At 42.5% G+C, this 23,695-nt stretch overlaps 1 protein-coding gene across 1 annotated transcript in view; it reads right to left on the bottom strand.

Moving 5' to 3' along the window:
- Positions 1–3,768: 3,768 nt before the first annotated feature.
- The window catches only part of ATP12A (ATPase, H+/K+ transporting, nongastric, alpha polypeptide), a 44,626-nt gene continuing 24,699 nt past the window's right edge, over positions 3,769–23,695 (bottom strand). Inside the window, exons 12-24 of the mRNA XM_006832057.1 lie at positions 22,825–22,959; positions 18,921–19,113; positions 17,999–18,174; positions 16,860–16,996; positions 10,997–11,147; positions 7,753–7,921; positions 7,508–7,662; positions 5,837–5,957; positions 5,535–5,680; positions 4,957–5,090; positions 4,650–4,751; positions 3,871–3,962; positions 3,769–3,797 (exon numbers count right to left, since the gene is read on the bottom strand). Coding sequence (XP_006832120.1) covers positions 3,769–3,797; positions 3,871–3,962; positions 4,650–4,751; positions 4,957–5,090; positions 5,535–5,680; positions 5,837–5,957; positions 7,508–7,662; positions 7,753–7,921; positions 10,997–11,147; positions 16,860–16,996; positions 17,999–18,174; positions 18,921–19,113; positions 22,825–22,959 — 1,740 coding nt within the window. The remainder of the gene's footprint in view (positions 3,798–3,870; positions 3,963–4,649; positions 4,752–4,956; positions 5,091–5,534; positions 5,681–5,836; positions 5,958–7,507; positions 7,663–7,752; positions 7,922–10,996; positions 11,148–16,859; positions 16,997–17,998; positions 18,175–18,920; positions 19,114–22,824; positions 22,960–23,695) is intronic.

Genomic DNA, 23,695 nt, shown 5'->3' with positions numbered 1-23,695 from the left:
CTACTCCCGTAAGGATTTACACCCTCGGAAACCCTGTACAGGGTCGCTATGGGTCAGAACCGACTCCACGGCACTTAACAACAACAACAACAATATATATATAAAGCACCAAAAAAAAAAAAAAGAAAAGAAATATACGAGAAAAAAAAATTCAACATGGATTCTAGAATCATGTCAAGATTTTAAAACAGATTTAAGATTCCACTTTCATACGTCTCTATTTACACATACCAAGTGTCTGATTTTAGACACGTCACCTGGAGTGATTACAAATACGTATATCTTAACTTCCATTTTATATCATGTGCAACTCTAGCCTAGACACTATATTTATTAATCATAGAATTTCTCCTATCATTTAGTATGGTGCTGTGTACACAAAGAAATAGTTGATGTTCGACTATTTCAAGAGGTAGCATATGATCAAGAGCCAACGGTACTGAAGGAAGGAGTCCAAGCTGCATTGAAGACATTGGCAGAAAACAAGGCCCTGGGAATTGATGGAATACAAACTGAAATCTTTCAACAAACTGATGTAGCACTGGAGGGGGTCACTCATCCATGCCAAGAAACTTGGAAGACAGCTGCCTGGCCAACTGATTGAAGAGACCTATATTTGTTTCCAAAGAAAGGTGATCAAATGGACTATGGAAGTCATCAACCTCCAGTTACAGTGAAACCATGTGCACTCGGGACTGCCTAGACCCGTATCACCCCCATAGGACTGGTTGTGGATGATTCAGGCCCTTAGCTGAATTTCAGAAGTAGCTCATCATGACTTTTTCCCAGCCCAACTTAGACAGGAAGCTCTGCTGAGACCTGGTTAGCATTATAGCAAGCCATAAGACTTCACTATCAGATTTTTATTATAATAGTGGTGGTGGTTGTGTGTGTACATAAAAAACAAGAAGAGGGAATACAGGCAAATCCTGCTAACCAACAGTCCACACAGGGGATTGTAATCACTGCAATGAAACAAAATACAATTGCTTGAGTACAAAACCGATTTTCTATAATGTAAACAATCACTTAATTCATAATAAAAGATTTTTTTTTTCCAACTGGGAAAGAGATAGGAACAGATAAAAAGTACTATCCAAAAATGACTTCCAAGTTCTTTTTAACATCCCCGTAGTGAAAACAAACAAGCAAGCAAACGAAATTTACATAATGACCCAGTAAGACATAAGAATTTAGTAATAAAAATTAAAAAAAAAAAAGAAAAGATTTTTTTAAATGGCTTTTAGGCACCAGTTTCTTCCCAAGACTCAAGGTTTAAAGGACATCTAGGTGTAAATGGTCTGTGTGGTCACCCCAACTGCCATGAAAGCCAGAGACAGAAAAGCTAGCCACAGCATTGGGCCAAATGTCTGAAATAACACACAAAACCAAGACCTGAAGGTCTCTTTCTGTACCAAGAATAACAAATACCATAAAGCATTTGTTGATATTTAAGCAGTACTAGAAATAGCTAAATTCTATAAAACCTCAGGTTGTACATATATGAGCACGAACACAGAAACATCATCCATTAAGGCATAAAACGGTTTCTTTGGAGACTTAGCAAGAAGTCTAAACTGCCATTTTACTCTGCAGAATTATAGCTCAAACCTCAATCCCTTCTCTAGCCATGGTTTTATTGTTGTTAAGTGCTGGTGTGACACTTTAGGATAATATTCATGGAAGCAGCAGTCAAGTTGGACAATGAATAAGGAAGACTATAGAAGAATTGATGCATTTGAGTTATGGTGCTGAAGAAAAATATTGAAAGTACCGTGGACTGCCAGAAGAACTAAAAATCTGTGTTTGAAGAAGTACAGCCAGAATGCCTCCCATACTTCAAACATGTTATCAGGAGGGATCAGTCCCTAGAGAAGGCTATCATGTATGGTAGAATGGAGGGCCATCGAGAAAAAATGGTGATTCCCTCCACCCATGCGATGAGTCGGCATGGCGGCAGCAGTGACTACACAGAGAACATCGTGTTCATTTTTTCTGTATTTGAATCTCCAACCTTGTGGCTTGCAGTCCTGTTCTTATCCTACAGTATCTCACCAGGACTCTGATATGAGGCTGTTGTTAAGTGCCATCAAGTTGGTTCTGACCCATAGCGACCCTGTATAGGGTTTCCAAGGAGCTGCTGGTGAGCCTGAACCACCGACCTTGCAGTTCAAACCAACTTTGCAGTCCAGTGCATTAACCCACAGCGCCACACCAGGACTCCAATTGTGGTAAGAATAAGACCCTGAGGACAGCAACACTATTTTAACTGAAATACACACACGTCATATACATTGTATATTATCATCTTATTCACGTAAAGGTACAATAATGGTTCCCTTACCTATTTCGTGCTGCTAAATGTGACTCCTGAGAAAATTCTGGTAGGTAACTGATTCTAAATCTCTTTTGTTGTTCCACAGATACGAGCTTAGCACCCTCACAGAGCATATGCCTGAATAATCACTGTGATGGAGAAAAGGTGATGAGGTAGGCCATCTGAATGAAAAAAAAGTTTAACTAAATGTAATTTCAGGTTAAATCTGATCTGTGAGATCAGATTGGTTCCCCTAGAATGTTCTGGTTGAAGATGTATATACTCCTTCCATAGAATCCTGACTCAAAGGGGGCACATCAGAAGGCATAACAGAACAGGAATACAGGGAGTGAAGAGTTCAAATGTCAAAGCCTGTATTTTCTGACCTTCCTTAAGTAAAATGACCAGGAGAGATTTAAACAATTAAAATTAGACCTGGTTTGTAAACACCTTTTACTTAAAAGCGTCTGGGCCTGTCAACATGGATGTTACATATGAATAAACATAAGTGAAAACATAAAACATGACTGATGTACAGTTAGTGCCATGGAGTGCTTTGTAGTCATTTTAGACCACAATGTCTTTCTACTGAGGTAGAATCCCAGTCAATGAAAGGCCCTTTGGATCATCAGTGTAGTTTGAGGAGTTATAAGTGCTATCTCATTGTGACCCTGTACAGGGCTTCTGAAGCTTTAAATCTTCTTGAGAGGAGAAAGCCTCATCTATCTCCCGTGTGGCAGCTGGTGGATTTGAATTGTGGACCCATTGGTTCACAGTCCAGAGCTTATTGTATGGAGAATATGCAATATGGAAGTGAGTTTTGGAAGAGATGGAGAAAGGTAAATTAAAGCTCTAGTTGCAGGGGGAGGAGCAGTTCGGGGGGTGGGAGAAGAGGGAAGGTAAACTGGAAGTAGAACCTTAAAAAAACTGGCAAGATGGCAAGAAACTGGGATGAAGTTTAATGTGGCCAGGAAAGCTGTCATGACTAGATGACTGATGACTTTTGAGGCTGTCTTAGAGTCAAATTTGTTGCCATCCTGGCTCCTGTGAACTTTCAGCTGACATTTTTTCAGTAAGAAGTCCATGAAAATACTTTAAGGTCCACAGGACTTTGCAGAAATCTTGGGGAGGTCATTAGACCTTAAGTAGAATGTAGAAAGGAGACTTGAACAATCCTACCTAGAGCATAAGGAGACCCCGCAAATATCTGGGTTACACAAGACTTTACAGTTATGTACATAAACACATCTTCTCTTCTCACACTGTATACAAATAGTGGGATCTCAGCTTTAAAGTATAAAACATCAGTTAAATATCTTTCATACAGTTTTCTTCCTTCTCTGGTATGAATTGTGATGGTGTCCCGTTGCCTAAGTGATCACTCAGCTGATGGTCAAAAGATGAAGAACATCCTCAATGTGCAGTTGGGAAACTCGGGAATAAACATGATCTTAATAATACATGTTCTTATCCCACCAACCTGGAGTATAGAAAAAAAGTCAATTAGGTATCAGGTCTGTTGATGCTGGTAAGCAAAGCCCACAAATACTTACTTCCAGGGTAGAGTCTGATGAGAAGTTTTCGCACCTCATCATATACCCAAATCAGAACAGCAAATGGCACAGCCACAAACCACAAATGAGCCCTAGAAACAGAAGGAAGGGAGGTGAGTACCAGTGTACCGCAAGGACCGGCCCAACGCCAGCCATACTGGAAAATAACAAATTCACTGGGTAGAAACATATAAATATGAAAACATTTGCATAGTGGTTATGAATCAGGCTGTGAACCGCAAGGTCAGCAGTTCAAAACTACCAGCTGTTCCGTGGGAGAAAGATGAGGCTTTCTGCTCCCATAAAGATTTACAGCCTCGGAAACTCTGTTACAGGGTCGCTAAGAGTCGGAACCGATTCCACGGCACATAATCACCACCACCATGATAGTAAGACTACGATAGAGTCTTAGTATTATAGTGTGGCAGTGTACGATAAGCACTGGACTGCTAACTGCAAGGTCGGCAGTTCAAACCCACTAGCTGCTCCCTGGAAATTCAATCTATGAGTCGGAACCGTCTCAATGGCACGTCACAACATGATGCTGAAGAAGCAACATTTGCCTTTGAAATGACCTATTTATCGGATGAGAAGAGAGATAGTAAAGTTTAGAAAACCCACTTCCTCTTCTAGCAACACCTCTAATGAAAATCAATTCATGGTCTTTCTTTTGAAAGCCTTGGGGAATGGAAAGAAATTCCTGAAAGCTAATGTTGATTTACTTCTGATAGCTCAGGATGGGGGCTGGTGCTCCCCTCCACCTTGCCAGGGGAACTCACCGTAGCATGGTGAAATTCAGGGCTGTGACACTCCCAAGGCCATAGGACAGGATTAACGCAATGATGATCGGCGATGTAATCCCAACCCAGATGACTTTATTTCTGCAAGATACATTCATAAAAGTAAACAGATGATTCTGAAGTCACATGGGACCACGTTGCTATCACCCAGACTGACGCCACCCAACACAGCTGACACCTTGTGTATTAAAGGCAAGGTCATAGCTGTGACCTTTAAGTCAAGAAACTATTAAATCATGGCATTGTAGGCCCAGAGTTAAGTCATGACATCAGACACTTTCCGTACCTGAAAAGACCCTGCTGGAAAATGGAGTTTCTCCGGGTTTTCCTCATAATCAGATCAGCTATTTGCTGGACCAAGATGGCAACGAAGAATGCTGTGTAGCCCGTCCATTCTAGGTACTGCCTCTGGTACCTGGTCTGTCAGGGAGTAGACATGGAGAGACCATGAGACTCAAGAAGGGAAATTTCAACTCAGTTCTATAGGTCTTTATTCCCTTCCCCAACTCGCCAAATTGACTGCAGATCGCCTCCTTGTCTTCAGAAAGGAATTTCCCGCCTTTTCCTTTAACCAGGTGAGAAGGGAAAGTAGGCTAATTTATTTGGTCCAACTGGTTACTCTTCCACACCAATTACAACAACAAATGTAAAAAAGTTAGCTCTAGGGATCTAATCCGAGGCATGAGGCTCAGGCTTGGCAAAGGCCAAACAGTGTGTCCACAAACCCTAAGAACTGAGAAGCTTCACCTTCTTGTCTCAGTAAGAACATTCAGGAAAATGAAGTTTCAGCTTCAACCAGGGCAAGACACTGACAGGAGGGAAGAACCACTAAGATGATCAAGGGAGAGCTTTCCCCTCCCTTACCCATTCTTGTCCATAGTTATCTTCTAAGTCATTCACATTGTCATTTTCCCATTCTTCTCGGAGACCAATGAGTGTACTGGGTCTAAACCCCTCCTGTGCATAAACGGTGAAATAAACAACAAAAGCTCCCACGGATTCCATGAGGCCTAAAAGAATAAGAGAGATAAGGGATAAGGTTCTATAATTGTCCTCAGAGTCCCTTCTCCCATCCCAAAAGAAAAAAAAAAAAAAAAAACAACGAACATTATAACTTTCTCAAATAACTTCTCTGGGGTGGCAGGTAGCAGATAATCATATCATACCAATGTGCATGTAAGAGTTAAGGACGAGGGCCATGTTCACCAGTCTGTCCTTCTTGTGGCGAGGTTTCCGGTTCATTATATCCCTTTCAGCTTTCTCATAGGACAAGGCAATGGAAGGAATCTAGAGAGGGGAGAGAGAGGCTGTGAATCCTAATCCGGAAACACAACCTGCCAAACAGCAGTGGCATAGCAGTAGGTGAGCAGGAAAGATGGGAAATAGTGGTAGACATTGGGAGGGACGTGGTCAGGCCACCTGGAGGTGCAGGACTCAGTTAAAATTTTAATCTGCTTTATAAGATCATCATGTACCAGCAGCTGAAAACATACTAATGGTGGATTTCTTTCACCACCCCGCTCCTCTTTGACATGTCCCTAGACCACAATGCAATGCACCAGCACAGTGTTTCTCAGAATCACCTAGAGGGCCCCATTAGAGTGTCTAATTCTGGAGATCTGGGGTGTGGCCACATAATTTGCATTGCTAACAAGTTTTCAGGTTATGCCTCTTGTTCCCAGTCTGGGGATCACTTGGAGAACTGCCGCTGTGGAGAACAATGATCAAGCTTAAAGGGCCCAGAAAATAATCTGATTAGAAGTTATGGGGCCCTCAGTTCCCATCAGAGGCAAAGATACCTCTAGGCCCCCTGCAATGTAGGTATTACCGGGTTGCTACTTAAAATAACAACAACTTAAAACAACAGAAGAAAAAATGAAGCAATTTGCTGTCAACTGAGATGTTCTTTTTACCCTTTTACCCATATAACCGGAGCCAGAGGAGTACCTCCAGTTTCCTGATCTTTACAAAAATATGCCAGAGAAGTGAAGTGGAATTTAGTCTAGATTAATGCCAACCTTTTTCATAGAGGTTTAATAACTGCTACTTTTTACTCGTGTGTTGTTGTGGGTTAATGTGCTAGACTTCAAAGTCGGTATGAACTTCAAGTCAGAGGTTCAAGCTCACCAGCTTGTCCCTTGGAAACCATATACATGGTTGCTATGAGTCAGAATCAACGCGACGGTACAAGAACAACAACTTCCTACTGTAATGAGCTCTGGTAGCATAGTGGGTTACAAGCTGGGCTGCTAACCACAAGGTCAGTGGTTTGAATCCCCCAGCTTCTCCGCGAAAGACAGATGAGGCTTTCTGCTCCCATAAAGATGTAGAGCCTCAGCAATCCTATACAAGGTGCCTCAAAAGTCAGGCCTGATGATCTGCTTCCAAAACATCACAGCCTTGAAAACTCTATGGAGCAGACTTTGGGACGGCAACTAATAAAATAAACCATTTTTTACTGTGATAACTGAAGAGCTTCCAGAACACAGTTCATTTTTACATACAAAGGGATGGCTGTGGTGTTCTCACTTTAGTTACTGGGCCTTAGCATTACAGGCACTAATTTGTTGATGGCTTCATTTTCCCAAAATAAAAGAGGCACAGGGACAGAAATGACCAGTGGTACATGTTTTGTCCTTTGGAGGATGAAGACCTCATGTCTTGAAAAGCTTCTATATGGACTGAAATGGTCAGTAGACCAGCAGAATCATCCAAGGGCTTTCTAGAAACACAGAACTTCAGGCCTCATGGCTGCGTGAGTCTGAGAAACACTGCTTTAAGTTCAGCTCCTTGGTCTTCTAAGTTCACAGTTCACCATTCCCGTAAGTACTACTTACAATGTCTGTGCTTAGGTCACTGAACAAGGTGGCGATGGCACCAATGGGAAGGGGGAGCCCAACAATAACATAGATCAAATAGGGGCAAAGGAGAGCCATGTTCTTGGTCAAGGTGTAAGCAATACTCTTCTTCAGGTTGTCAAAGATCAGGCGACCTGAGGAAAAAACATGTCTTCCTATAGAGCTTGCTTTTAGCCCCCCAGTTGACCCCAACCCTGGGTAAGCTCACTGGAGACCTTATTTACCTTCTTCAACTCCTGTGACTATGGATGCAAAGTTGTCGTCCAGTAAGACCATGTCGGCTGCATTTTTGGCTGCATCAGAACCCGCTAGGCCCATGGCAATTCCAATATCTGCCTTCTTTAGAGCTGGAGAGTCGTTAACTCCATCTCCTGTCACAGCAACTACGGCGCCCTGGGGGACAAGGCCAGGGAATGTAAGAGAGCAGATCAAGGGATCACGGGCTTGGCAAGAACAACTTAGTCTCAATTTCATCGTAAGGCAAGAGGACCACTAGAGCTGAAACTGTGGGTTTATGGGGGGGAGGGGAATGGAGTCCTGGTGTGGCGCTATAGGATAAGTACTGGACTGCAAGTTCAGTTTGAACCAAGGTCAGCCATTCTAAAGCTACCAGTAAAAGGGTCTCTATGGGGAAAATCACAAATAGAGGAAAAGCATTAAACAAAACTAATGAGCTGTAAACAAAATTTATCCAGATAATAAACACTAGTGTGTGTGTGATAAGTCAAAGCAAAGGCGGTGTTATATATATATATTTTTCAAAGCAAAGGCGGTGTTATATATATATATATATATTTTAATGTTTTATTGTGAATTATGTGATAGTTTACATGGGAGAATACTAGCTTTACAATTATCCTATCGTATATTGTTTCATTGCCATGGTTACAATCCCCTCCACGCATCATCAACCAACCAAAGGGTCTACCCTGCAAGCCTGCCCCATGGCTGTCAGCACACAGCCCCTCTCCCTCTCTGGGTCTAGAGTCCCCAGTCGCTCCATCTCTCCATGTCATCATCTCTGCCTCCATCTCTGGCGTCACTGCTTTTCTGGGTAGGGTCCCGCTCTCCGCTCTTCTCCCTTGATGGTCCTAGGGACCTAGGCTCCTGGGCTGCAATCACTCTCTTCCTTTTGCTACAAAACGTCCACCTTTACATTTCCAACCCTCACAATCAGTACTGATAATAATTATTCACTATTGTACAAGGGATCTATCCCCATCTCCTTTCATTAGCCCCGTGCAGAAAGACTGAATACTACTCAGTGGAGATTCTACCTTCTTCCATACCCTAAGGATCTAGGCTCCCTCTTGAAAGCTTGTAAGCCAGTCACTTCTTGCCTTTGTAGCCCCCCCCATTTTGGGTAGCCAATGCCCAAGTTGCCCATCCCTGTCTACTCTGTGTATGGAAGGGATAGGAATGATCCTCACTGTAAAGATTTGTTCCCTCTTTTGAGCTACTACATCCATAGGTGTAGGTCAAGTTCATCAAATTGTATCAGATTACTCTTTTTCGCCTCTTCTTTCTTCTTCTAGTTGAGCTCTGATCATCCAGTTATTGAAGCCAGGTCAAGTGGGTATTATCTGCATGTGTGGGTGTTCTTATGCATATACCCTCTCTTCTTATGAGCTGGACGCTTCACTAGCCACTCTAGTCCTTTGTGGCTATGTCATTGACTCTGGGCCCAAGAGTCCCTAGGTCTTGCCACACTGCTGGCTGACCAGGTCTTAACCCAGGTTCACAAGAGTCTATTGAACATTGTAGGGCTTAGCTCGCAGCTTCATTACTGTTTTTCCCTCACTTCCGCTTATCGGTGACAAACGTAGTCACCAATCAGAGCGTGTATTCCCATTGAGCCTTAGTCTTGGGAGGGGGTTTGCCCTGAGAGGACCGGACCACTTGCCTCAATGTCTCCTGGGCAAGCAACTTGCTTGTTCTTGTAGTAATCAGTCCATCTGCCTATATTGTTTTGTATTTTTCCTGTCAGTCTTTCTTTCAAGAAGATCTTCTGTTCTTCTAGCCACTCCAGGCTGGTCTGCTTGTCCTTTCAAGTGGACATTTCCCACCTCAGAAGATTCTGGATGAGGTTCAGGATTCCGTATCTGTGGTCTTAAGTTATGCAGAGGCTCCGCAGAAAGCCTCCTTCACTGAGCACATTGTAGCCTCATTTTAAGGTATTCCAATCAGTTATAGGCAGAAGATGGACTTACAAGCTTTCTATGGTGATATACCTGTCTATTCCTTTCTTTCCCCTCAAGTGTTTGTTTTATAATGGTATGCCAGGGAAACCAAGATTCAAAAGACAGCCAACCATCTTAGCATTATTTCCCCCTTTTACCCTTTCCTACCATGTCTCAATCCCTTTATTCCAGAGCCCTGTTGTTCCAAGGTTGTGCACACATCATTATTTACCTCTGTCCCACTTAGCCCATACAAACCTGCCTAATTGTTCTCCCATCTGCCTTGTTCTTCCATTTCCCTCCCCTTTCTTGTGTATTGCCCCCGTCCCTAGCACCTAATCTATCCTGTGTCTATTCCCTGCCCTGTGATCCACCTTCCCTTCCCCCCCCCCCCCCCGCACATCCCAGTAACCAGCAGTGAATCCCCCTCCCCGCCTTTAGTATGGGTTCTTTTTCTTAGTTTTTTATAGTAGTGGTCCTATGCAGTATTTCTCCTTTTGTGACTAATTTCACTCAACATAATGTCCTCAAGGTTCATCCATGTTATGCGGTGGCTTGCAGCTTCCTTGTTATTATTCAAGGTAGCATAACATTCCATTGTGTGTATGTACCAAAGTGTGTTTATCCATTCTTCCATTGATGGGCACTTCGGCTGTCTCCATCTTTTTACTATTGTAAACAGTGCTGCTATGAACATTGATGTGGATATATCTACTTGTGTTATGGCTTGTATTTCTTGTGGGTAAATACCAAGTAGAGGAATTGCTGGATCATAAGGTATTTCTATTTCCAACCTTTTGAGGAAGTGCCATATTGCTTTCCAAAGAGGTTGGACCATTTTGCAATCCCACCAGCAATGCAGAAGCATCCCAGTCTCTCCACATCCTCTCCAGCATTTATTGTCTCCTACTTTTTTGATCTTGGCTGTTATTGCTGTGTGTTATATTTTTAATTTTTTGTAATGCTTATAGATCCACACCTAGCTCAGTACCCAAAGGTTTTGCTGTCAGAAGCCCCTAGCTTTAGTGATGGAGTGAGAGAACTGGTTTGGGTTCTCCCCTTGACATGTGGCATGGAAGGGGCTGGCACCATTCCTTTCAGACATAAACTAGGAGAGCTGAGTGAGGCATAAACTCAGTGAGAGGACCGAGAGGTGAAATGACAATGACCGGCAAAGAGCTTTCTCTTGAGAGGTTTCAAATGACTCCATAGCCCAGGTCTGAGCATAATCTGTCCTGCCACTTGTCCACCTGCTGACAGAGGCCTGGACCCTCTGCCGTCCACTCACCAGTCTCTGACAGCCCTCCACGATAGTCAGCTTCTGCTGTGGGGACGTCCGGGCAAAGACGATTTCTGAGTAGTGGGCTAAGATCGCATCTAATTCTTCTGGGCTCATGTCCTTCAGCTCCATGCCCGTCACCACAGTGGCATTAGCATCCCTAGAAGGGCCAGGAGAGACCAGGTCAAATCTTAGCCTAGACCTGAAGTTGGAGCATTGTTGTGGGCAGTAAGTACATGTGTAGAAACCACTGTGCTAGTCCATGGAACCAAAGCTCCTAATAAGTGAGAGAAGAATGATTACATGTATTGAGAACAGTTTACTCCCCATTTCAAGAGTAACCTGAGGCCGAAAAGCTAGGTCATTTCTTGGTATTACACTTGTGTAACAGTAGGACTGGAAAGTCCAACAGCCTTTTCATTACAGGAATGGGTGAGGAAGTGGTACCTCCTTGGCAATGTTTTACTTAGCAAATAAAAGTAGGGTAAACATTGTCTTTGGAAAAATGTTAACAATAACATGTAACAGATGGGTAAATTATGGTCCATTATAAAATATTTTTAACTTTTCTGCATGTTTGAAATTGTTCAGAATACATTGTTGGGAAATTTTTGCTTCTTTGTTTTGAGTCCTAGAATTCAATGGAAGCCAAAGGCTACCAGATCTATGAGAGGACTTCAAAAATTTGATGTAAAAATGGAATTAAAATACAAAGGGCTCTTTAAGAAGGAAAGAGTGTTTCTTTTCCTCTGCAATTGCCCAAATGCAATTATTAAAGTGTCGTGAGATCTGATAAAGTGCAAATGGTCATTAAATTATCCATCTCACTTTCCTGTTCAGGGTGGTTACTTAGATTTAAATTCATACACCTGTTTGTTTTTAAAACCAAATGAACAGAGAACAAACAAGATGGCAGATCGGGTAGAAGTGCAGTGAGGAGCTTCGTCAGCAACAACACAGAATACCGGACCAAGCAGGCTCAGGGGATGGTGCCAGAACTCTGAACCACATATAAAGGAACATTTAGAAGGTTGGAAGGCTTATAGCTAGGGGAATTTCTAGCAGAAGCAAGAGATCCATTGCTTTCTAATTCAAGACACTCAGCTACTCCTGGAGTCACCATTTTGAGAGAGACCAAGTAGGGGAAGGATCAGAGAGCCTGACAGAACCGCGGAGATATAGATGTGGACATTCTTTTGTTTTTGTATCTGTTCATTGGTCTCTCGTCGTTTGCGCAACTCCATTCTGGTGACTAGAGGGGGTGCCTCAGTGAGTGGACGCCCCACCCCCACCCCCAGAGGGTTCTACTACACATGCACACAGATTACCTGGAAATTTAAAGTGACAGTTTCCACTTAAAACTAAATGCCAGTGCAAATTGGCCACAGCTGGCCCTAAACTATTTATAACTAGGAAAAAGTCCTGAATGGGGATTGCAGAGTGGGACAGGCAGACTGAAAAGGAAATAGGCTAAAAATTAAATCCTGAGTTACACCACAACGACCAACATCTTGAAATTTCTCAGGAAGAAGAGTGAAAAGGGAAGCCCATCTCCTGATCACATCTACCTGGAGGCAATCAGAAAGCATAAAAAATACCAAAATACACACCATCCAAGTATTAAGGCCACAGATAACGCCTGAATACACCCAAAAAACAGAAACAGATGACCATATGGGCACATGTCCAGAAATGAGATAAAGTGACTGAGGCAAATGAGCTGGAAGGAGACCTACACTCCATACTGGAAGATGGGCAGGATTTGGAAATGCCTGAGAAGGAATTCAGAAAAATTATTTTAAAATGTATCAAAACACTATACAATGCAGTTGAGAAAAATAAGGAAGAAGTCAGGAAAGCACTACAGGAACAATCAAATAAAATACATATAACATGGGAAACAATTCAAAACCTATAGAAAGAGGTTCAAACGATTAATAATAATAAGCTCTCAACACTACTAAGATAGAAGAGCAAGCACAAAAAAGGATTTAAAAAATCTGAAGAAGGCCTAAGATTCACGTTGGACAACATGAAGAGGAACAACTTAAGAATTATCCGCATTCTGGAACAGGAAGAATCACAGAAGTCCACAGAGGAGATAGGTGAAGAGCAGCTGGAAGAAAATTTCCCTAACATCCTGAAAAGTGAAATGAACCCCAGGAAGGACAGACCCTAAAAGACAATCACCAAGACATATAATAATCAAGCTCTCCAAAATCAAAGATAAGGAAAGAATCCTGGCGAGCAGCTAGGGAAAAGAGAAGTGTAACATACAAAAGAGAGCAAATCAGATTAAGCTCGGATCTTTCAGCAGAAACCATGCAGGCAAGAAGGCAATGGGGATACGTATATAAAACACTGAAAGAAAAAAGCTGCCAATCAAGAATCCTCTACTCAGCAAAGCTGTCAATCAAATAAGATGGTGTAATCAAAACATTCTAGGATAAACAGAAGCTAAGGGATTTTGCCAAAGCCAACCCTGCTATGAAAAACATCCTAAAGGAAGTTCTATGGACTGAGAACAAGAAGAACAGACAACAACCAGAGAATGACATACATGGTAGCATCACCCTGAACTCATCGACAAATGGAAGAGTCAAGAACAGAATAAAATTATAAGAACAGAGGAACTGAGAGGTCAGTCTATGATCAAAACAACTACAGTGTGAAAGATGGTAAACACAAAGGATCAGAGATCCAGGTGGTAAGAAGGTCAGGTAGATTACAGGATAAAATAGACTGTCTTAAATGAAGGGAAGAGTTAATGGAATACAGAATATAGGGTAACCACAGCAATAGGGTTGGGGTGGGGGGTTTAGTTTGGGTGTTGGGGAAGGCAATACAAGAAGGGGGAGGAGGTAGAAGAACAAGATAGATAGGGGAACACTGAGACAGGTTTGCATGTCCTAAGTGGGACAGAGGTAAATAGTGATGCATACTCAACGTTGGAATGACAGGGCTCTGTGATATAGGGATCTAGGTATAGCTTGAAGAGGGGAAATAATACTAAAATGCTTGACTGTCTTATGAATATTGGTTTTCTTTGCCTACTATTGTAAAATAGACACTTGAGTGGGATAGAAAGGAATGTTGGGAAACATGATTACAGATAACTTGTAAGCCCGTCTTCAGCCTATAACTGATTGAAATACCTAAAACGGGCTCTAGAACTTGCCCAGTGAAATAGGCCTCTTGTGGAGCCTTTGCAGAGTATAGGACCTTAGGTGGAATCCTGAGTCCCATCCACAACCTTATGAGGTGGGATATTCCCACTAGCAAGGACAAGCAGACCAGCCTGGAACAGCTAGAGCAATAAGAAGATATATCTTCAAAGAAAGATCATCAGGAAAAACCCAAAACAAAAATGTCAGCATGACTGGCTACTACAAGAATAAGCAAGCTGTTCGCTAGGAAGACATCAAGGCAAGCAATCAAGTTCCTTCAGGACAAACTCCCCTCTAAGACAGAGACTCAAAGGGAATGCATGAACAGGCATGTAAGCTTGCTGGTGACCATATTGGTCTACTGGTGAGTGAAAGAGGGGGAAAGGCAGCAATGCGGCAATGGACTGAGTTCAACCATAGTCCACTGACTCCCATTGACCTGGAGATGAGAGAGAGAAGAGGAAGGGCTGGTTAGTCCAAAGTGTGGTGAGATGTGGGGACCCTTGAGTTCATGGACAAGGGCATAGCCACAGAGGGCTAGAGCTGAGAGTGAAACATCCAGCTGATATGATGTGAGGGGAGATGTACAAGAACACCCAAACTTGCAGACAATACCCATTTGACCTAGCCTGGATGGCTTGATGATCAGAACTTGACTAGAGGAAGATTAAAAAAAAAAAAAATTTTTTTTTCTTGATAAAGGAAACAAGGGTAAATTGCTACAATTTGATGAATCTGACCTATACTCATCGAGGTAGTAACTCTAAACACCAACAGAGAGGGAAGGAGTCTTCACATCCAGTATCAATTCTATCCCCTCTATCCAGTATCAATTCTATCCCCTCTGTACACAGGGTAGATAGGGACAGGCAACTTAGACATTGGATACCTAAAATGAGGGGGCAATAAAGGCACGAAGTGACTGGCTTACAAAGTTTCAAGAGAAAGTTTAATTTCAGAGAGGGGGGCAGAGAAAGAGTCCCCACTGAATAGTTATCATCTTGTCTAGATGGGTCTGGTGAAAGAGATGAGGATAAGATTATTATGATTCAATAGTGAGTAATTGTTATCATGACTAATTGCGACTGTCACAATTGTAAAGGTAGAAGTTTTGTAACAAAAACATGGGAGTGGTTAATCTTACAGTCCAGAAACAGAGGACTCTAAGACCATGAAGGGAGAAGAACACAAGCAGAATGTGGGACCTTATCCAGAGAAGCAGCGATGTCAGAGACAGAGGCAAAGATGGGGTCATGGAGAGGGGGAGCAGCTGAGACTCTAGATTCATGGGGCAGAGAGGGACTAAGAGCTGGTGGCCCAGAAGCAGACTTGCAGAATGTGTCCTTTGGAGGTGCAAATTATTATATATGCCTGTGTGGTTTTTTTGTGGTTAAAAAAAAAGATAAAGTGAATATAGAGAAATTATGTTAACTAATAGTATATGGAGGGGATTAAAATCATTGTAATGAAACAAGGTGTTATGATTTGAACGTAAAACTGATGATCTGCCCTGTAAACATTCACTCAATTCACAATAAAAACCTTAAAATAAAACAAATATGAAATGAACAAAAAATCCCAAACCTGGCTTTTTAAATGTTATTTATACAAAGAACCCTGGAGACTCTTCAACATTGCTGCCTGGTTGGTTTTCTTACTTGATCTTTTGTTTCCCTAGTCCTAATGTTTTCTCTGACACCTCTGTCTTTCTTCATAAACACTTGGATAAAAACGATCAACCTCGTATCCTGGAAGCCCCCTGTGACCACCTCAGTCTAGATTGGTCTTCGTCCACTTGCAGCCCCACTCCCCCTGTATGGCTCCTTCATACTAATCACACATCATCAGTTGTTGTTTTCTGTCTCCCTGGCAAGATTGAAAGCTCCCCAAAGGGCAGGGACAGTGTCTGTTCCATTTACTACTATAGTCCCAGCGCTTAACACAGTACATGATACATAGCCGATAATTGTTAGAAGAAATCATAAATAAACAGATGAATACATCAATAAAAAGTTGGAGATACTTGAAAGAATTAAGAGAAACAAGGAAAAACTGAGTCTCTCCTTAGGAAGTTTGTGTTCTGTATGTATGACCAAGTGAAAAAGAAAGTATGTTTATATACTTCACGTTATGAAGCCTACTGAAAAAGTCCACGATGCTTGCTAGGAGATGCATGGAATCCAACAGTCCCGATTATACAACTATAAATCAATAGCAAGGAAGTTCTTACAAATGCTTTGTTTCAGTATTTCTCACTGTAAATTGGGCACAAGTTTTCAGATCTACTTCCTTGGATTCTAAAATTTAGACAAAGTTAGTCATATTTGTGAGCATCACTACAGTGCTTGGTACATGTTAAGTGCTTTGTTGTTGTTAAGTGCCAACAAGTTGGTTCTGACCCATAGCAATCCTGTATAGGGTTTCCAAGGAGTGACTAGTGAGCTTGAACCACAGACCTTCTGGTTCAAACAACTTTGCAGTCCGGCACATTAACCCACAGCACCACACTAGGACTCCATTAAGTGCTTAGTAACAATTTAAATGAATGAATGGATAGATCCAATGACGTATAGATCAAATCAGTCTAGTTTTACCCTGAGAGGGTGTTTCACCAAAAGGTGATTTGTGCCAAATAACACAGCTCTTCAGCACCAAGACCCTATGTGTAAGAACTGGAGTTTCTGCTCTGCTGGTTCTGTGCTTACCATTTGTTAACTTGCTCCACAGCAATGTTGAGGCGTTTTGCAATGTCTTCCACTGTCTCACTGTTGGCTGAAATGATACCTACACTCCTGGCAATAGCTTTGGCTGTGATGGGATGGTCGCCAGTCACCATAATGACCTACAGCGCAATGAGAAAGAAATATGGACAATGAGGAATAGGGCAGCGATAGTAGGCACAGTTATATTTCGTATATCCTACCAAGACTTGAGAATATATAGCTTGTGATTAATTATGGGCTAGTCTTGTGAGTAGTTCTTGATTTAAGGTACAACGATCTCTCTAGGACACACTGATCCTATTGGATCAAGCCTTGTTCCAGAGCTTCTTACGTTTCCTTCTCTAACATCAGAGTAAACCTTTGCTGTCACATTATTTGTAAAGGGGATAAGAAATGTATACTTGGATCAGCCCCAAATTTCTTCAACAGCCTTCATATTACATGGTAACTTTGGAGTCCTGGTGTGGCACTGTGGGTTAATGCACCAAACTGCAAAGCAATCTGAACTACAAGGGCAGTGGTTCAAGCTTATCAACTGCTCCTCAGAAACCCTATACAGGGTCACTATGGGTCAGAATCGACTTGACAGCACTTTTTAACAACAACAACAAACTCAATTTGGCCTAACTACCATGATTTTGAAGGCTGTACCTCAAGAGTAAAGGAGCTCTGGTAGCGTAGTGGTTATAAATCGGGCTGTAACCTCAAGGTCAGCAGTTCGAAACTACCAGCTGTTCCGTGGGAGAAAGAGGAGGTTTTCTGCTCCTGTAAAGATTTACAGCCTCAGCAACCCTGTACAGGGGTGCTATGAGTCGGAACCGATTCCACAGCACACAACAACAACAACAACCTCAAGAGTAAGCAATAAAACCTTGAACTGTCCACCATGGTGTACAAGTTAATTGCCGATGGCATAGAGAGACAGCTTCCTCCTCGCTGCAATTACTGCTGTGGGTTATTTAACATAGACAAAATCATTTTGTTTTTATTGGACAATCACTAAAATTGTGATTTTAGTCACAATTTTAAGTGAAAGTAGAGATAAAAGAAGGAAATAATGATATTTATATAAAGAGACAAAAATACGGGTGGTCTTTTTGACTCTGGAAAATAACTCCCACCTTGATCCCAGCACTCCGGCATTTGCTAACAGCATCAGGCACAGTGGACCGAGGAGGATCGATCATCGACAAGAGCCCCACAAAGCAGAGGTTGGAAGTGGGAAAGTTCATGGTGTCTATGTCAAATGAATAGGTTTCTGGGAACTCATCTGCTGGCAGATAGCGATGACAGAAACCTGGAATGGGCATGAATTCGGGATTACTGAAAGTAGAAGAACTGACCAAAGAAAAGGGGGGTGCACAGATATACTCACAGTTCTTAATACTTCCTCATTATGGTATGAGAGTTATTATTTGGAATTACGGCATGCTAGAATTATTCAATTAATACAGTCATCCCATCTGTATCCATGAAATCTCTTGCACCTGATCCTTCCCTTATATTCTCATGGTCTTAGAGCACTTGAGTGAGGGTAGCCACCTCCTGCTTCAACCCATGCCTCTCCTCTCCCTGTTAGTGAAACCCCAAAGCCATTCAATCTACCTTCCTTCCCTATTTCTTAAATCTGGACGACCTTGTGTCGCCTATAATACTCAGCACTCGTAGAAGGTTCTGCAGTGCTTCCCTACCTATCTTCACCCAGCCCTGCCTCTGTGCTCTGGTTCAGATTATTCTTGCATCCTTCAACACTTTTCCCAATGTCCCTTCAAAAGGTTATCTGTCATTCTAGGTCCAGTTTAAAATGTAACCCTTCTATAAAACCTTCCCTGGTTTTCCTTATGGGAAGTGACCCCATCTTTCTCTGTATTGTCACAATATTTTGTTATCGATTTACCATCATGTTTATTATATTGTTCTTAGTATTTACTCAGCTAAATCAGACATTACTCAACGATGCCTGCCTCATCCTGGATCCCAACCCAGACTCAGGACCTGGCATCTATCAGGTGACGGATAAGAGTTTTCCTCCAAGGAGCTCACCCAGAACACGCTCGCCCAGGCCCCCGAGCTCCATGTAGGCCGTGTGGAAGGCCTCGGCCGTGCTCTTGTCCAGGGGCTGCTCTTGGCCGTTGATCAGGATGCTGCTGCACTTCTCAAGGATCCTCTCTGGGGCCCCTTTCATCATCAGGAGGAAGCGTTTGTCATTGGGGTCATCCGTCTCATGGATGGAGAGCTGGGAGGAGAGAAATAACTGAGCATGGCCCACACAGCACGTGATCTACTACTGATTCCTTCTTCATGACTAGGGCATGACCTGTATAGGCCTTCTAATGGACAAGACAGGGAGGTGAAGAGCATCCCTTCCTCTTGTTCTACCCGTCCTTGAAATGTGAAGACTGGAAGGAGATTCGTGACATCCCCAGGCTGTTTCTATCCTCTTTGTCTTTTGCCCAAGAGATCGAGACTTGGCCCCAGCCCAGAGACGCACCCTGAGTTTGAAACCAAAATAAGTGCAACTTGCTTTCTAACTGGTTACTTTAAATAAGGCCATGGAGACCATTTACAGCTGTAACTATGAAATCTTCAGCCTTAAATGAGATCGCCTAGGATACCCCTGAGAAGGGTAAGGCCTTGAGCCTGTATGTCATACCTCCTGTCTCTTCCTCCTTGTTGGGGCATCCCTCATACACAATATGAGTTCTGAGTTCAGGCGGGCATAAGGTCAGCAGGAATGCCCTATGCCTCTTCACCTTGGAATTGATCCAGTTTTACTGCTCTAACGTTAGAGAAATGTCAGAAAGGTAAGGAAGGAGACGCTCACATACTACCTTTCTAAGGGACAGTTTAGTAAGAGCCATCACAATTTTTTTTTTTTTTGGTTGGGAGTCTTTTGATGACCTGATCAATTTCTTCTTTTGTTATTGGTCTGTTCAGGTTTTCTACTTCACTTTGTGTAAGCTTAGGTAGGTCGTGTCTATCTAAAAATGTATCCATCTCATAAGTTTTCAAATTTGTTGGAGTATAACTCTTCATAGTATTCTGTTATTATCCTTTTGATTTCCTTTGGTTCCGTTGTGACATCTCCCATGTGGTTGAGCCATCACAATTTTAACATGAACACCATTTGACCAAGCAATCCTACTTATAAATTTATCCTAAAGATAAATCCCAAAATTGTTTTAAAAATATACATAACAAAATGGCTAACCCTCACATAGCCTAGGTATGCTCCTCTAAGCACTCAACAAGAATTCAGAGACTGGAGTGACAGAGATAAGACTAGACTAGGAATGGCTTTACTGTGGTAAAATGAAGCCTCCTTAAAAACCTTGAAAATATTCTAACATAGTCCTCAAGCACATGGACTGCCTGGCTTTGGGCCCTGGCTCTGCACCTTAGCAGCTGTGTAAGCTCTGTACCTTACCATTTCCTCATCTGCAGGAGGGCAGTACTTGCTCCACAGAGTTATGAGACTTAACCATGTAGAATGCGTAGCACATAAATAATAGCTATTCCTATTGCTGCTCATTCTAATTTCTCTTTTGTTTTGAACAAGAGGTTTCCTGATTTTAATATATCATGTCATAAATTTGTGTTAGTTTCCTATTTAGCTAAATGTGATTATTGGCCCATTACCCACAAAGAACAATCGTGGTGAACCCACAGCTCGGTGCAAAATCTACACCTATAAAGATTAGAAGATGTATGGAACCTTAGTGTGACACAGCAGGCTTAACATTGGTCTTGGCTAACTGCTAAGTTAGTGGTTCAAACCCACCAGTCACTCCCTGGAAACCCTATAAAGGGTTGCTATGAGTCCCATACTTCAGACATATTGTCAGGAGGGGCCAGTCGCTGGAGAAGGATATCATGTTTGGTAAGGTGGAGGGTCAGAGAAAAAGAGGAAGACCCCCAGCAAGATGGACTAGCAAAGTGGCAGCATCGATGGACTCAAGAGTGGCAACAGTAGTGAGGTTGGTCCAGGATCGGGCAGTGTTTCATTCTGTTGTGCATAAGGTCGCAATGGGAAGGTACCAACTCGGCACCTAACAACAACAACGAGTTAGAACCAACTCCATGGCACACTTAACAACAAAGCTTATAACTTAGAAAACTCTGGGGTAGTTCCTTAACAACTATTTACAGGACTGATCAGAAAGCTAAGTGGCTGGTCATCTGAGAGTGAGTCGCTTGTTTTACAAAGGCCCAGGCTTACTCAGAATTGTTCTGCCTTTGTGTTGTAGACTTTGGAGTGAAGCCGATTTGTTATGAAACTGACTGTGCCATTTAGAGACGCACGGCAACACTTTGTGGAGACTCATTTCCTCATCTGTATGTTGCAGTTGATTAGTAACGCCTCAGAGGCCTAGTGTGAGGAGTCAATAAGGTAATGTACATGAAGTACCTGACACACGTGCAGTGAAAGTCCCTACCCCACCCCCTGCATCGAGGCGTTTGCCTTCCACTTGTCCAAGTTACATTAAAGTCAGACTCTTTCCCTAGCATTTTATTTAGTCAAAATGCACCTCCTAATATAGGAAGCTGGTGTGTTTGTGTTTGGAGGGAGGGATACATCCATGTGTGTATGTGTGTGTGTGTGTATGGGAGTTTCTGGATGGTACAAACAGAACCATTAGCGCGTGTGGCTACTAATCTAAAGGCCAGAGACTCAAGTGCACCCAGAGACACCTTGAGAGAAAATCCTGGTGATCTCTTCCTGAAAAACCATCCTTTGAAACTCCAGTAGAGTCCAGCTCTACTCGGACACAGATTGGCTTGCCAGGCGCCGGGGCTGACTCCATGGCAACCAGTTGGTTTTTCTTCTGTTTGCGTGTGTATATAGAGTGGTCCCCTCTTTATGGTCCAATACTGAAGGTAGATGCTGTTCTGTTCTATACACACACCAAGTTTAATTCACAAATTAGGCAAAGAGACTGACAACAATATCTACCAGAAAGGTAACCTGTATCGTGCGGGTAACCTTCACAGCCTAGTTGGAATGGAGCTAGATGGTATAAGATTTCATCACACACACTCATGTACGATCAGGGACCATACCTGACCATGGGTAATAGAAATCATGGAAAGTAAAAGTGGAGATAAGGAATATTACTATATGTATAAGGAGCTCTGGTAGCGTAATGGTTATGAATCGGGCTGCTAACCTCAAGGTCGGCAGTCCGAAACTACCAGCCGTTCCACGGGAGAAAGATGAGGCTTTCTGCTCCCGTAAAGATTTACAGCCTCGGAAACCCTGTACAGGGTCACTATGAGTGGGAACCGACTCCACGGTACTTAACAACAACAACTATATGTATGTATGTATGGAATCCTGGTGTGGCACTGTGGGTGAATGTGCTGGACTTCAAAGTTGGTTTGAACCATAAGGTCGGCGGTTCAAGCTCAACAGCAGCTCCTTGGAAACCCTATACAGGGTCGCTATGGGTCTAAACCGACTGGATGGCAGTTAAGAACAACTACTACATGTATAGAGTCCTGCTGTGGTGCTGAGGGTTAATGTGCTGGACTACAAGGTCATTTTGAACTGTGAGGTCACTGGTTCAAGCTCACCAGCCATGCCTAGGAAACCCTACACAGGTTGGTGATGAGTCAGAACTGACTCAATGACAGTTAACAACAACTATATGTATATATATTTCTGTTTGTGTGTGTGATATTGAGGGAGCTTGCATAGGAGCAACCAGGCCCTGATGAGCTCTTCACATTTCTTCTATCCTACTTCAAGTAATAAAAGAGGACCACCAAGGAAGGCTGGGTTTACCAGACCACCAGGCTCTGGAGCCCTGAGGAATATTTTTTTTAATGAGGTATCATTTAAATTATGATGTGAAGACTATGTCCTAGTAGAAACATATTCCAAGACTCTGTGAATATAGAAACATCATGCAGGATTAACAATTCCTAGCCATCAGGAAAAACTCACCTGAAATTTGTTGATGGAGTTAAAGGGGATTTCAGCTACTCTGCGGTTGCGGTTTCTGATTTCCATCACATCTCCCGAAATGACTTCTGAGAATTTCAAGAGGGCAGTTTCTGAGGCATCTCCAACCACAATTTTCTGGGAATTAAAAGAAATAATTCCATCAAATAATCTGGTTCGTTTGGGATTGTTTTGTATGATCTAGCCTGTCTTTAGTACAGAAACCAGTATGTCTTTCGACTAAAAGTTTACAATCTAATGAGAGAAAAGAAGGTTCCAGGACAATTAATGTAAGCTTAAAACAACGACGGTGTTACATATGGGATTAGAAAAGTTCAAAGAAACTGGAGTTCACTGAGGACTTGGATCTTTCATAAAAGATGATGAAAGATTAAACTATTGAAAGATGAATACGGTGGTCTACAGAAACAAGAAGAAAGCTGGATGTCAAGGGTAAAGATAGAACAACGGATGGATTCTAGTATGAATGCCGGAAATAAAGATGCTCGTGGAGGTATGTTAAGATTATGGAGGGGGATAAAAGACAGGTTGACTCTAAACTCACGAAGTTGGAAAATGAGAAAGTACTGAAAGTTTTCCAGCAGAGCTAGGTGAGGATAAGAGTGGTATTTAAAAAGGAAACAAGTGGCATGCAAAACTGAATTGAGACAGCTGGGGGAATTTGTGGCAGAAGCAAGAAATCTATTGCTTTCTAGTTCGGGACGCTTGGCTGTTCCAGGAGCCGCCATGTTGGGTGAGACCAAGTGGGGTAAGGATCGGAGCGGCCACAGACGCCTGGCAGAGCCGCTGAGATAAAGGTGTGGATATTCTTCTCTTTTGGTATCAGTTCATTGGTCCCTTGCTGTCTGCGCAC

This window comes from Chrysochloris asiatica, unplaced genomic scaffold, assembly GCF_000296735.1.
Source record: "Chrysochloris asiatica unplaced genomic scaffold, ChrAsi1.0 scaffold00005, whole genome shotgun sequence".
In the NCBI taxonomy this organism is placed as follows: Eukaryota; Metazoa; Chordata; class Mammalia; order Afrosoricida; family Chrysochloridae; genus Chrysochloris; species Chrysochloris asiatica.
Note: the sequence above shows the minus strand (reverse complement) of the source record. Positions and strands in the feature narration are given on the sequence as shown.